Source organism: Peromyscus maniculatus, chromosome 1 (genome assembly GCF_049852395.1).
Source record: "Peromyscus maniculatus bairdii isolate BWxNUB_F1_BW_parent chromosome 1, HU_Pman_BW_mat_3.1, whole genome shotgun sequence".
Taxonomy (NCBI): Eukaryota; Metazoa; Chordata; class Mammalia; order Rodentia; family Cricetidae; genus Peromyscus; species Peromyscus maniculatus.
The window spans coordinates 97,806,141-97,821,008 of NC_134852.1; the positions used below are offsets into that span (position 1 = coordinate 97,806,141).

General features: G+C 34.1%; 1 protein-coding gene across 1 annotated transcript; it reads left to right on the forward strand.

Annotated features, from left to right (window-relative positions):
* Positions 1 to 210: 210 nt before the first annotated feature.
* On the forward strand, positions 211 to 14,220 carry LOC102917227 (vomeronasal type-2 receptor 116-like). The gene is made up of 6 exons (XM_076565890.1): positions 211 to 407; positions 7,642 to 7,921; positions 8,305 to 9,111; positions 9,819 to 10,046; positions 11,017 to 11,140; positions 13,301 to 14,220. The coding sequence occupies exons 1-6, from the start codon at positions 211 to 213 to the stop codon at positions 14,218 to 14,220; spliced, it is 2,556 nt and encodes an 851-aa protein (XP_076422005.1).
* Positions 14,221 to 14,868: the final 648 nt, after the last annotated feature.

The following is a 14,868-nucleotide window of genomic DNA, read 5'->3' on the forward strand; positions in this document are numbered from 1 at the left end:
TCAGATGCAGACCCTGAAGCTGAGTATGTTTAAGAGTTCTCCAGAGAATAATAAGCTGAGAAAAAAATATATTAGGAAAAAAAATACACTTCTGACTACTAGAGCAGAAAAAGAGACACATATGTGTACAGGCACATCTGAAACGTGGTTTTCTGTGAATCTCTGCTTATTACACTTTGCCTTGGTTCCAATCTTGGTGACATTAGAAAGATGTTCTATTTGAAGTTTGTCTTCTTGGTTGTCAGGCTTTCTTTCCTTTTCTGCAGTTTGGTGGGTCCCAGGTGCTTTCTGAGATTTCAACATCCACATACTTGGGGTGAAGATAAAGACACTGATTGTTTTTTTTCTATTTATACAAAGCATGGTCACATCAAGAACGAATATTTAACCAGGAATCTAGATAAGAAGTAAGTGCATTTTATTTATTTGTTTTTGATTGATCATCAATGTAAATACTTAGAAGGCCCAATTATGGGGCCTTCTTCATGTTTTCTGTCTGTTTTGCCCTACCTTCCTATCTATGACATGACCAAATTTTATTTTTTATGCTGATTATTACACTATTTCAGTTGATTTAACGGTTATCTGATTCATCTTTTTAGAGACAGATTTTCAGGCTAAAAGCTGTATAATATAACCTGTCTATATTTCTATTAGAGAGATTTCCTTTATATTGGCAATTCCTACTGTATGTTGCCAAGTGATATTTCCAAGAAACATAATCCAAGGTAATGACAAGAGACCATTTCTTTGAGGCTGAGTAAACTTTTCTGTAAGTGTTGTGTCAGTGTTTTTTCCATTTTGATGGAATGCTGAATTTGGTATTTCTTAAATGCTTCATGGGTAAATTTCTTAAAAGAATACTGCATTTTTATTCAAGTGTTGTTTATGTCATAATTTCAAAACTGCTGTGCTGTATGACTCTTGTGGATAAAATCAAGCATAAAAACATAAAGATCATTCACTGTGGTAACTTTATTCTTTGCATTAAATTTTGTTTCAGTTGAGAACATGTACAGGCAGATTTTTTTTAATGCCAATGTCAGCAGTGTTTTTTCTTTTAAGTTTTATGTTGTTCATGTATAACAGTCATCTATACAATTTCAGGAAACAGTTTGTGTATTTGTTAAAGCGGGTATGTTGTGAAGACATGTCACTATGGTTTAATAAAAAGCAGAAAGTCTAATATATCTAGGCAGGATTTTTGGGTATACAGGATGCTGGAAAGAAGAAGCAGAGACGCCTAGAGATGCATAGCGAGCAAGATGGGCACTACAAAAATATGGTTATAAAGCCACAAGGCAGAACTAAATTAACAGAAATGTATTAAAGTTATAAGAGCTAGTTAGAAAAATGCCAAAGTTAAGGCTGAGCATTTATAATTAATAGGTCTCCCTGTCATTATTTTTTGTTGGCAGCCCAATGAAAAACTCAACTATAGTATGTCACTGTAAATATTGACTTTATATTAGCCTTGTCAAGCTTGAATGAAAGTGTTGTCTGTAGCACATGCCACAGTTTGAAAGTAATCTATTAAATACAAATATGGTCATTACTTTTACTATCTATTTTATTTTCATTTCTTGATTCTCTGCTCCATAACTTTAATCTCTGACACTTATTCCACATTTGTTTCTCTTTTCCTTTTTTCCTAATTATAAAGAGTGTGTTCACATGTTGTGGGAATATGTACAGCATAGTGTAGATTTTTAGATGTGATCATAATTTAACTGGATTGGTGATGTGTACTGGATTTGATATTTGATTTGGATAATTGTAGCAATGTCTCCTGTAGAATGCTAAACAAATTATCACAGGTAACATTATAAATATCTGGTAATATACATGTACAAGATGGGCATTGTACTCTATGTGAGGAATAACACAATGAAGTTTTAATATTTGAGACAAAAGTTGTATTCATTTATTAATAACATACAGATGAATGCAATTCATAGCAGAAGATGATGTTTCAGATCATGGAGCAGAGGTGAGAAATTTTCAAGGAAATAAGGTAAAACAACAATAAAACTGGTCTTGGTGCAAAATATAACCATAGCGATGAAGGACAATGAGGAATGACTTTAAGTGACATCACATATTCTTACATTGACAAAGCAATTTTCACAGTGAAAGGGAACATGAGGCCGGGTGGTGGTGGCACATGCCTTTAATCCCAGCACTCTGGAGGCAGAGGCTGGCAGATCACTGTGAGTTCAAAGCCAGCCTGGACTACCAAGTTAGTTCCAGGAAAAGGCACAAAGCTACACAGAGAAAACTTGTCTCGAAAAAAAAAAAAAAAAACCTCTAAGAGGAGGTTCAGTAGAGCTTGAGTGAGAAAATATTCACTCAAGTTAGGCACAGTTTTGTTATGTTGCTATCAGTCACTAGAGTACTTTAAGTTGGAGAAAAACTCTTCGTAGAAGTAGAGATGAGAGAATTTGCAATTTCCCTTTTATTTGTTCTTAAATTTCATCAGTTTATGGCTAAACACTGGTCAGTGACGTGATCTCTCTAGATAAGATTACTGGAATGTTTGTTAAGGCAAGAAAAGGATTATGTAGGCATAAAAACAACAGAGATAAAACAAGTTGCTAAATGGTACTGATCATATCCATGATTTTCTGCAAGTAAATAAACATACTTTCAAAAACTGCATTGAATTATCTGATACTCTTTGAAGTATATATTTATTACATAAAATATCATAGAAGAATATGTCTTCACATGTCTTATCGCTGTTCATACGTTGTGCTAACACAGCATATAGGTACTATCATTATTTTTACTAGTATTGGGATGGGTCTATCATGAAAATGAATATAATAGTTGATAAAGAAAATGATGTTGTAGAAATAAAAAATTTGGGGAAAGTTACCTACATGTTCTTTTGTCATGTTGAATTGAGATCTAATTTTATAGTGAAGGGAATAATCTATGCCCTTCTAAAACACAAGTATAATTCAGGTAAATATATATATTTATACATGTATACAAACCATGTATATTCATATATATTTCAAATGTTTATTTCATTTAAATTTTTGTGTTATGAATAGGCATTATACCTAAATAATTATTAGTAATATTTTTATTATATTTTATATTGTTGTCAGATAACTCTATATTACACACTTAATTTAAAACATTTTCACCCATTGCGGTTCGTAAGCATCTTCCAAATTTTAGCTTCTTTAATTTGAAAAATCATCTTTGAAATTATTGTGATTATCCCTGAATTTTATAAGCTAAAACTGCATGAAACATTCTCCAACATTCTCTCTGTTTTATTTTACATCTTTCATTTCAAAGACAGCTTACAAATTGGGTAAATATCATTTGAATTTGATTTGTATTGGATCCCAGAGGAAATGTTCATGTGATTTATATATATAAACATGTTTGACTGTTTCATATGTCAATATGTGACAACTCTAGTCATTGCTTCTTTCCTTGGGCCTTATAAAACAATCATAATTGATATTATGACAAATTATATTGTTAAAATGAAATGTTTGCTATAAGTTCATTTTAAATTTGAATTGAAGTGTTGCTTCATTATATCAGACCAAATTTGGAATCCACAGTTTTCAAAATGGAATCACTAAAAATGATTATTTGTTGACCAGTCTTCCTAGGTTACTTCAGAGTTGAATCAGCATTTTTGGTGTATAATATAATAAATCAGATTTCACATATTCCAACTCCTTTGATGTCACTCATAATCAATATTTTGTGACAACTCAGAGGTTTTTTACATTGTGACTTCAGTCATTCATTAGAATTTGTGATTGGATTGATTGAAGATGGAAAGGGTATTTATATTGTATGTATTTTATTTCTTTTTCTTATTTTTTTATTTCATTATGTACCAACCACAGATCCCCCTCTTATTTGTCCTCACATTCTCTCTCCTTCCAACACCACCATCTTTTATCCTTTATCCTTCAACCCCTCTACCAACAGGGTAATTTTTGCCATGGAAGGGGTGCAACTAAGCCCTGTACATTCATTTCAGGCAGGACCAAACCTCTCCCTGCTGTATCAAGTGTCTGGCCATAGGTAATGGGATCCAGAAATCCAGCTCATTTGCCAAGGATAGACCCTGATCACACTGCCAGGAGCCCTTCAAAACAGACCCAGCTACACAACTGTCTCTGGTATGAAGAGGGTCCAGTCTGGTTCCATGTAGGTTCCACAGCTGTCCAAGTTTGTGAGTTCAACTGGATTCCTGGAGCTCAGCTAGGTGCCTGGTTGTAGATCTCTCTGCATCTGCATCCATTTATTACTGGATAAAGGCTCTCCTGGTCCAATTGCAGCTATGAGACTGCATTTTATTTCTTCATATACTAAAAATTATTATAGATTTGATTTGAGGGTCGCTAAAATTCTTGAACAATGTTTATATGTGGCACACTTGATATGGGGATAAGATATTCTATTGGAATTGTGGAATCCTAATTCATTTTCTACTGTTTTTTATTGTTTACCCAAGACATTATGTAAATGCTTTGGCCTTCACTCTCTCCAACCTAGATGCATAATGCTGCCAAAAATATCAATTAACCTGCATTCACATAAAGTTAAATCTCAAAAATTGTGAACTAAAATAAAGCTGTCATGATTTGAAGCTAATTGCATTAGGTACTATGTTTATGAGTTGGTTAAGAGTTGAGTATAATGTAATTTGGTGATATTTATTCCTATCATTCACTACTCTCTTTTTATTAAGCCACCAAGTATATTTTGTGCTTCTGATTAATTTTGTACATGAGTCCTTCCACTAGTCAATAAATGATACACTATGGGTCATACTCTTAAAGAAAATTGAATCTTACTTTTCAAGAATTTATTAATGGCCTATATTTATCTATACTTGGATATTTTCCTGTAGTGAATGAGATTTGTTACTAGATTATTTCTGTTATAAATGTATAAAGGGTTTACATAATCCACAAATTCATGACTTTTAATAAGGCAAGTGATACTTACAAAAACACAGAGGAATGGAACTAGATAAGAAATGAGGATTACCTCAGTAGGGATAACAAATAGAAATACTGACATTAAAGGAATATTTCTTGGCTTAGAAAAAATGGCAGCAACAAAATTTTGGGCTTGAAAACAACAGTTTTCAATTTCGACACTATCTTATCACACTCATGCTTTGGAACAAAGGGCAATGTGGTGAATTGAAGGGGAAATAATATTCAGATATACTCCAAATTGTCCATAGATTAAAATGAAAATCCAGCACTGGATCAATCATATTAGGATATGTGTAAAATTCAATGATGTTACTTGGAAAAATGATTTTTTTTAATGTATGTAAATCACTAATTGGTCAAAGATATGAGATAGAAACCTTTAATCAAAAACAAATTAATAGTAAGAGTTCATGGAAATTGATTACTTGAATCCAAAAGAAGAACAATTATAAATTCTGAAACTTTATTTGGAAAAATGGATTTTAGTAATTTTAGATATTAATATTATACAATAGTAACTTCATTGTTTGAACTAGAGAATCCAAATTTAAATCAGAAAATACCATACATCAATAAAACCCATCTGAAATGGCGGAGTACTAAAAACATTTCAGGCTTGGTTATTTCTGAATCCAAGAGAAAAGTTTAAGAAATAGAAGAATAGAAAAACTTCAGAGTAAAATTATTCAAACATTAGAACCACAAATTCTAGGGCAAATATACTATGCATTCAATTGATTACTAGCTGTAGAACAACAGAATAGGCTAGTGCACTCAGATATGGAACATTGTCCTAAAGCAATAGAATATACATAAGAGGAAACAAAAGCAGAATCAAAGGAAAACAGACAATGAGACAAATTATTAACAAATTTATATATTATTTTCTTTTTTCTTATTAAGAAATTCTCTATTTTTTTACATACCAACAACAGATTTCCCCTCTCCTCCCTTCTTCTTCCCGCCAGCTTTCTCACCCCCCATTCCCACCTCCTCCAAGGCAAGGCCTTCCATACAGAGTCAGCAGAGCCTGGTACATTCAGTAGAGGCTGGTCTAAGCCCCTCCCTCTGGACCAAGGTTGTATAAGGTGTCCAACCAGAGGTACTGGTCTCCAAAGCCCACATGTGGACAGAGGACAGATCTTGATCCTACAACTGGGGCTCCTTAAGCAGGTCAAGCTACACAACTGCCGCACCCATACAGAGGGCCTAGTCCAATTCCACAGAGGATCCACAGCTATTGACCCACAGTTCATGGGTTCCCACTTGTACCTTTCCCCATCATGATTTTGATGCCCCTTGCTCTAGGAATCCCTCTTTTCTCGGTCTTCAACTGGACTCTGGGAGCTCAGCCTGGTACTTGGCTGTGAATTTCTACATCTGCTTCCATCAGTTACTGGATGAAGGCTCTATGCTGACAGTTAAGTTATTCACGAATATGATTACTGATGTAAGCCAGTTCACTCACCCTCTCCACTATTGATATGAGATGATCTTCATGGAGATTAAAAGTAAAGATATCAGAGAAAGAAAATATTTAATAATTAGCACAAAGCAAAAGGAAACTAGAAACAAGACTAGCATGTTCAGATAAACAAATATAAATTAAATTGTTCAACATCAACCTGAGGGCCTGTATCTAGCAGTTTTCCTGTTTCTCTCATGGTTCCACAGCAGCTCAGAACCAAATAAACATACAGAGGCTTATATTAATTATGAACTGTGTATGGCCATGACCTATAACTCAATTTTCTTGCTGGCTAGCTTTTATAGCTAAACTCAGCCCATTTCTATTAATCTATATGTCACCATATGTTCCATGGCTTTATGTTTGTGCCATTGCATGCTGCTCTCTGAACAGTAGGATGGCTACTCTTCCACTCTGCCTTTCTTCTTCTAGTGTCTCTCTTCAATTTCCCACCCACCTATAACCTGACTTCCCATAGGCCAAACAGCTTCATTTATCAACCAGTCAGAGCAATATATATTCACAGTATACAAAAGACGTCCCCCAGGAAGGGCCCATGTGAAGAGGGCATATTCTTCACATAAATGATCATTGTTATAAACAATAACATATCACTGAAGATTATAGAGCATCAAATGGAATGGAAAAGGACAAAGATGAAACAAATAAAGAGAAAAATTAAAAATAATTATGCTGTCTATATTGCTTATAAATTTAAATATTTTCAGAGATTGTGATACATATGGATATATTTTTTAACCCATTCCTTATAATCATAACTAATTCAGAGCCTTGTCAATGGTTGCTTCTTTGTAAAAATCTATCACAATCTGGATAGAAGATAATATCCACCTAGTTTCCATTTATGTTATTGACTTTAATTCTACAATAGAGGAATAAGTAGATTAAATGTCTTTTGGTACCATTTTTTTCTGTGATCACACACAAAGGAATAAAATTGTAAGAAAGTTCAAATCAAAGCATCCCACATGAATGATATACACCTCCTAATTATTGAAAAATCCTTCCAAAATTCCAGAAATCTCATTACGCAGCACAGTAATAGGGCTTGTGTCATTAAAGTAATTGAAAAAGCAAGCAATAAATACATAAAAACTATTATTTTAATTTAATATTACCATGTTTGGAGCCCCATCTCTAATGATCTCTGTGCTTACTTTTCAGGTTGACATATAAAAATATCCACTTGATTTTGTCTCTTTATTTTGCTCTTGAAAATATCAACAAAGACCCTCATATTCTACCCAACATTTCTCTATTAGTTAAAGTCGAATGTAACCTCCTGGATGATTGGAGAATGAATAGTTTATCCACAAAAATAGGTGAATTTCTTCCTAACTACTACTGTATAAATCAGAGAAGATATTTAATCGTACTTACAGGTCCAATTTGGTTATCATCTGCTATGCTTGGGCCACTGCTGTATATCACCAATAGACCAGAGGTAAGCATGGGTGAGTTAGTTTTAATGAAACATTGTTTCCTTTCATCCTGATTTTCAGATACCAAGGCTGATTAAAGAAAAAAGTATATATGTGTGTATTTTGATACATAGAATTCTAAGCATATATACTCAGAAAGCATTGACACATACCAGTACTTTAGCACAATTAGACCCAAGAAAAAGGAGAAATTTGAAGTATTTCAGTAGCAGACTTAGTTCATCTGTACTTTTAAAGATATTCACAAGAAATTACATAAGATTTAATAATGAGATGAAAATCTACATGCCCTAATATTTCCAGTGTATGATGAACACAATTAGTTTTAAACTAATCATTATATATTGCACCTTCTTCAATTTATTGTCTCTTGTATGTCATTCAGCTTTACTATGGACCATTTCATCCTCTCCTGAGCAGCCATGAACAGTTTCCACATCTCTACCAGATGGCGCCTAAGGACACATCTCAGGCTTTGGCCATGGTATCATTGGTGGTATATTTCAGATGGAACTGGGTTGGAGCAATCATTTCAGATGATGATCTAGGACTTGAATTTCTCTCAGAATTGAGAAGAGAGATGCAAAGAAACAGTTTGTGCTTAGCCTTTGTGCATATTATTATGGAAGATAAAATATTATTCCGGAAAAATGTAAATATTTATTATAATGAGATTACAACGTCATCAGCCAAAATTGTTATCATTTATGGAGACAAAGATTCTCATCTGCAACTTAACCTTAAATTCTACAGACTAGCACACCTTCAGAGGATCTGGGTCACTACTTCACAGTGGGATATGATGACACATAATGACAGATTCCTTCTTGATTCCTTCTATGGGACCTTTACATTTTTAATTCACTCTTCAGAATTACCTGGTTTTAAAAAATTTATTGAGTCAGCAGATACTTCCAAGTATAGTAGTGATTTATTTCTTGCTAAAATGTGGTGGATTAATTTTAATTGTTCTCTGACTTCATTTAATTCTATGAACCTTAAGAATTGCTCAATAGAAAAACGATTGCAGTGGTTATTCCAGCACCATTTTGAAACATCTGTGAGTGGTACGGGTTATGTTGTATACAATACTGTGCATGCTGTGGCCCATGCACTCCATGAGATGATGCTACAAGAAGTAGATACATTGTCAAAGTATTCTGGGGAAAAACTGGAGTTTGACTCTTGGCAGGTAATATGTATTCTAATGAATGTAATGTAGTGTTGTAAATATAATTTCATAATGGTTGATGTTGGTTCTACCTAAGAATTTCAGGGTCATTTCTATCATATACAACAATTTGTGTACTCTTAGACAGAGTGTCATGGGAAATTAATTGTTTATAGGCCTTAATCCAGCCAACACTGACACTCAGATAGATATTCCTGATCTATGCCAAGAATGTTTCCCATAATACTTTTTTTAGATATACATATTTTTAATATTAGAAATAAAAATATATTTCTTTCTCATGAAAACTTGAAAGCCAAGAAGGAGATGAATGTTCTCTTATGTGATCAAAATGTGTGTCAGCAATTAAGTGGATCCTAAATAACAGTAAGAAATTCTTCCACATTTGTATTATCATAATACAAATCTCAGTTCCTTAGCTAATTGTCAACTATCATTTAGAAGAAACATTATGGGTAATATTTATCTACTATCCAGGAATAGCATTCATGGAGGCGTGTGTTAGATAATTAACATCAATGACAAGCTACTATTTCCAAATCATAATGTTGTTGTTATCCTTATGTGGGTTTTTCCATCTACTATATGAGTACTTGGTATTAAGTCACATTTCTAGACATATTAATGAAAATTAGAGGCAATCTACACTTCAAATTATTTGTTCGAATGTGTAGGCATACTTGAACCTAAAATAATTAATGTTTCAGATGGTCCATTTCCTGAAGAACATACAATTTATAAACCCTGTTGGAGACCAAGTGAACATGAATCAGAAAGAAAAGCAGTATGTGGAGTATGACATTCACTACAGCATTGAGTTTTTCCCTAATCTTGGACTTAAGGTGAAAATAGGAAAGTTTTCCAAACATTTGCCACATGGTCCACAATTGTATATGTCTGAAGAGATGATAAAGTGGAACATAGACCTTAGGCAGGTTTGTTGGACTTACTTGTACAACTCTACAAGCAACATAAGTAACCAAAGTCTCAAAGTTGCTTTCAGCACCTTCCTGAAATAGAGTATTTTCAAATATATTCACATACTTATTTCTCACATTTCTAGATTTTTCTTTCAGGACACATTTTATTTCAGTAGTATGAATATTCATAATTTGTGAGGGGTCCACTTTTACTCTTTTCTTGTTTGCCACAAGGTTGAGAGGGCAAAGTCATAGCTCTGACAGAACTTTGCACATAGCCCTTGAACACGAACAGAGACAGCTCTTCAGGAGACAGACTTTGAAGAATCAGCTCAACTTAAATCAGAGTATAGGGAATATATAAGATTGGGGAGCCTAAGACAAAAATAATTTCCATTAAGTGGCACATTGTGATCACAAGCCTTATTCTGTGGCAGTTGGGTCCTACAGCAGTACTCCCAGCACAAATCTTCTAAAAGGAATCTGTGCCAAAGTTCAAGCCAAAGATGAATCAGCATCTGCTTTAGAGATAGGCATCTGGTTTAGAGACAGCTTTTCATTCCCACAGGCTCAGGTACATTCTCCAAATAAGGGCAGGGGTAGGGGCAGGAAATTCTTCTGGGGGAAGGGAGCCCCATGTTATGGAGCTATTGTGATAAGCTACCAGGCCATGGAGAGGCTTTGATATTTACCAGACAGCAATGTCTTCCAACATCATAGCTACATATTTAGATGTCTATGTATCTATTTATATGATAGATAGATAAATATAAATTAAATATAAACACATATACATACAAGTTTATCATTATATAAATCATAATACATCTATAATATATAATCACAATATGAAATAAATGTTACTTTTTATTTATTTGCATATTTGTAAAAGGGTGTTTTTCAATAGTACCATGTTCTAAATTTCTCTCACTATTCCCAAGTAGATAAGACGTTTTTATTATATTCCATTTGTTATTTTCCTCAGATTCCATCCTCAATTTGCAGTATACCTTGCAGTCCAGGATACAGAAAATCCCCTCAGCAGGGAAAGGCTGTGTGCTGTTTTGATTGTATCCCTTGCCCAGAAAATGAGATTTCCAACATGTCAGGTAAATGTACAACATACGAACAGATTCATTAGATTAATTTCTGTTGTCTCAATGACACCTTCTGGGAATATAATAGATAAATTTCGTCATGCAATCAAATGAGCAGCAATTCTGCCTCTGAGCATCACAACCCATGTCCTGAGACACATATTTGAATTGTTACTCCAGCAACTATTCATGTAGTAGTTTCATTTGGAAACTGATTTAGTGTACTAAATATCACTATAGCATTTATTTCAGTCTGTAATCTAGTCCTTCATAATATATCTAATATTCTCTTCTTTTCTAAGACATGGGAGCTGCACATGCTTATTTACATAGCATCTATGATATTTGTGATAACTTGTAGATGGTCATGGATGATGTTTCCTGATTAACAGGCATGCATTTTCTCATGTGTCCAATGGCAGATCATGCTGTCAATTTGTTGATTGTATTTTCATTTGTAGACTAGTCCACAGGTTAGTGTCTAGACAACAAATATAATCAAAATTGAAACATTTATTTTCATATTTCAATTTGAAAGGAGGTATTCCTGTAAACTTTTCAGATTGAATAGGTGGGAATATCGACTTAGTGACAAGGCACCCAGGGAACATTTGATAGTGATGTTATATGTACCACAACAGGTAACTAAAAAAAGGAATTAATTGCTTTGGGAGTAATAACACAAACCTAAAAAATAAAATTGCTGCTTTATTTAATCTGAAGACAAGAATTGTTCTAAATAATTTGAATGTAAGTAACATGGAGATACAAGTAGAGTTTACATACAAAAAATTCCATTGAAATGTTAAACATATTTTGTAGAGGACCTAGTGAATAATGGGAAAAACAGTGTCACAGAATACTAAGTAGAAAATAAATTGATGAAAACTATGGTTTACATATATTAACTTTAGTGTAATTGAAAATAAAATTAATGTACAAATATTTGAAAATTAGTAACTGCTTATGTGTATTTTAAAATAATCAAAATAAAATATTTTATAGCAAATAATAATTATACAATGATTAGAAAAATAAAATATGAATGTTTTTGTACAATTATTTGGATAACATCACATATTAATTTATGAGAGAACAAAAGCTATTTGAATGTGATTTAGTCTTGAATGGAAAGACTCCTAATTAGAATAATATTATTACTTTCAAGTTTGATTTGTTGATCCATTCAATTGAATGCAGGGAAAAATATGTTAGAAATTACATGATATAGGTGGAAGAGAGCTCTTCCTTCTATCCCTTATTGTGTGCCTTATCTATGTCCTTAGGGGCCGAGCCTAGTCCTACCTCATCTTGATATGTCAGGCTTCCTTAGAACCCATGGAAGTCATGCACCTTTCTGAAAATAAACAGAGGAGACATGGATTGTGGGGGGAGAGTGGAGCTGTGCGAGGAAAGGGGAATAGAGAAAGGAAAGGAAACTGTGGTCTGGAAGTAAAATAAATGAATAAAATGGTTTTATTTGAAAATATGGAAAGTATCTCCATCATGTTGTTTTCTCAATAAATATTTTTCTATCAATGGTCCAATCTTAGAGAAATTAGTAAACTGGTAGATTCTCTTTATTAGCAAATATATAATAAACCAAATAATAAATGTGATATCATTAACATGTAGAGATTTAGGTGGTCAAAGATTCATGGATCTTCTGCATTCCCTGACATTTTTTCATGCCTTCTTTTAAGCAATATATGGGGTTGTTTGTGTTTCAGTACACAAGAAGTTACAAAAGGACATTGATATATAGTACTTGCCTTGCAGTTGATAGACAGACAAAAATATCTAGGGAAGAACTTGGTTTTATGATTTTATGCTTTAAAATTTCTGAATTGTTAAGAATAAATATGTGTTTCTGTATTGTACTCAATAAGATGTTTTATTGTGTAAACATATTCTGTTACATGCCATTAATTCTGGCAAACAACTAAAATGTCTTTACTGTAAATGAAAAAATGCAAACAACAGATTTTCAAAATTGTGCATTAAAAAGTTAGATTTTGCTACCACTATTAATTCTTAAATAAAAAAGCTAACTTTCTGTCTACCTCAAAAAATTAAACTAAATTAAGAAGAATTTTTTAATGCATTAATGTAATATGTTCTGTAAAATTCTAAGAAATATTAAACTTGGATATATATTTACTCTTGTACCAGACATGGATCAGTGTTTAAAGTGCCCTGATGATCACTATGCCAACCCTGAAGGAAATCACTGTCTCAAAAAAGTGGTGGCATTTCTGGGTTATGAAGACATTTTGGGAATGTCTCTAGCCTGCTTGGCTCTGTGTTTTTCTATTCTCACAGCTTTTGTACTGGGTGTCTTTTTGAAACACAAGGACACTCCCACAGTCAAGGCCAACAACCGAGCTCTGAGTTATGTTCTACTCATCTCCCTCATCTTTTGCTTTCTATGTTCCTTGCTCTTCATCGGCAAACCCAATATGGCCACATGCTTCATGCAGCAGTCCATATTTGCTGTGGTGTTCACTGTGGCTGCTTCTACTGTCTTGGCCAAGACAATTACAGTAGTACTGGCCTTCAAGGTTACTACTCCAAGTAGAAGGATGAGGTGGCTGCTGGTGTCAGGGGCACCTAACTTCATCATTCCAATTTGCACTGTGATTCAGCTGATTTTATGTGGGATCTGGCTGGGAACTTCCCCACCATTTGTTGATGTTGACATACATATTGAAAAAGAACACATTTTGATTGTCTGTAACAAAGGATCAATTATTGCCTTCTATTGTGTTCTGGGATACTTATGCTGCATTGCCATGGGAAGTTTCACTGTAGCTTTCTTGGTTAGAAATCTGCCTGACACATTCAATGAAGCCAAGTACCTGACATTCAGTATGCTGGTTTTCTGTAGTGTCTGGATCACCTTCCTCCCTGTATACCATAGCACCAAGGGCAAGGCTATGGTGGCAGTGGAGGTGTTCTGTATCTTGGCCTCCAGTGCAGGGCTGCTTATTTGCATCTTTGCCCCAAAGTGCTACATTATTTTGTTAAGACCTGAGAGAAATTCTTTTCAAATGTTCAGGAATGTGCATTTCAAAATTGAAAATACTCATTAGATGTTCTTTATCATTAGAACATACTTCCCAATAAGACTACCCTGACATTTTTGTTCTCAAATATGTATTTTGTGTCATGAGTAAAGGCAGAAAATAAACTGCAAAGTAGAGTTTTAAAACATGAACTATGAACCAATGGCTGAGGGGCACCCACGTGGATCAGGCCCACTGAATTGGTGAGACAGTTGATTGGCTTGTTCTGTTTGGGAGGCATCCAGGCAGTGGGACTGGGTCCTATGCTCATCACAAGAGTTGGCTGTTTGAAACCTAGGGCTTATGCAGGGTGCTAGGCTAGGACTGGGAGGAGGGGACTGGACCTGCCTGGACTGAGTCTACCAGGTTGATCTCAGTCCTCGGGGGAGGCTTTGCCCTGGAGGAAGTGGAAATAGGGGGTAGGTTTGTGGTAAGAGGAGGGGGGCAGATGGGGGAGAACAAGGGAATCTGTGGCTGATATGTAGAACTGAATTGTATTGTAAAATAAAATAAAAAAATAAAACAATAAAATTTGGCCCACAATTCATTCTTATAGACCAAACATTGTGATCTGACATTACAATACCTGTAAGGCTGGTTTCCTTCTTTATAGCCACGCTTGTTGTTGCATTGGATCATAGCTATGCATTACTCTAAATTTTATATATTAACATC

Excerpts from the sequence above, each read along its gene's own strand:
- LOC102917227 (XM_076565890.1), top strand. The coding sequence starts at position 211 with ATGTTCTATTTGAAGTTTGTCTTCTTGGTTGTCAGGCTTTCTTTCCTT. Across the intron at positions 408-7,641 it reads ACCAGGAATCTAGATAAGAA|GTTGACATATAAAAATATCC; the intron begins GTAAGTGCATTT and ends CTTACTTTTCAG. Across the intron at positions 10,047-11,016 it reads GGAACATAGACCTTAGGCAG|ATTCCATCCTCAATTTGCAG; the intron begins GTTTGTTGGACT and ends TATTTTCCTCAG.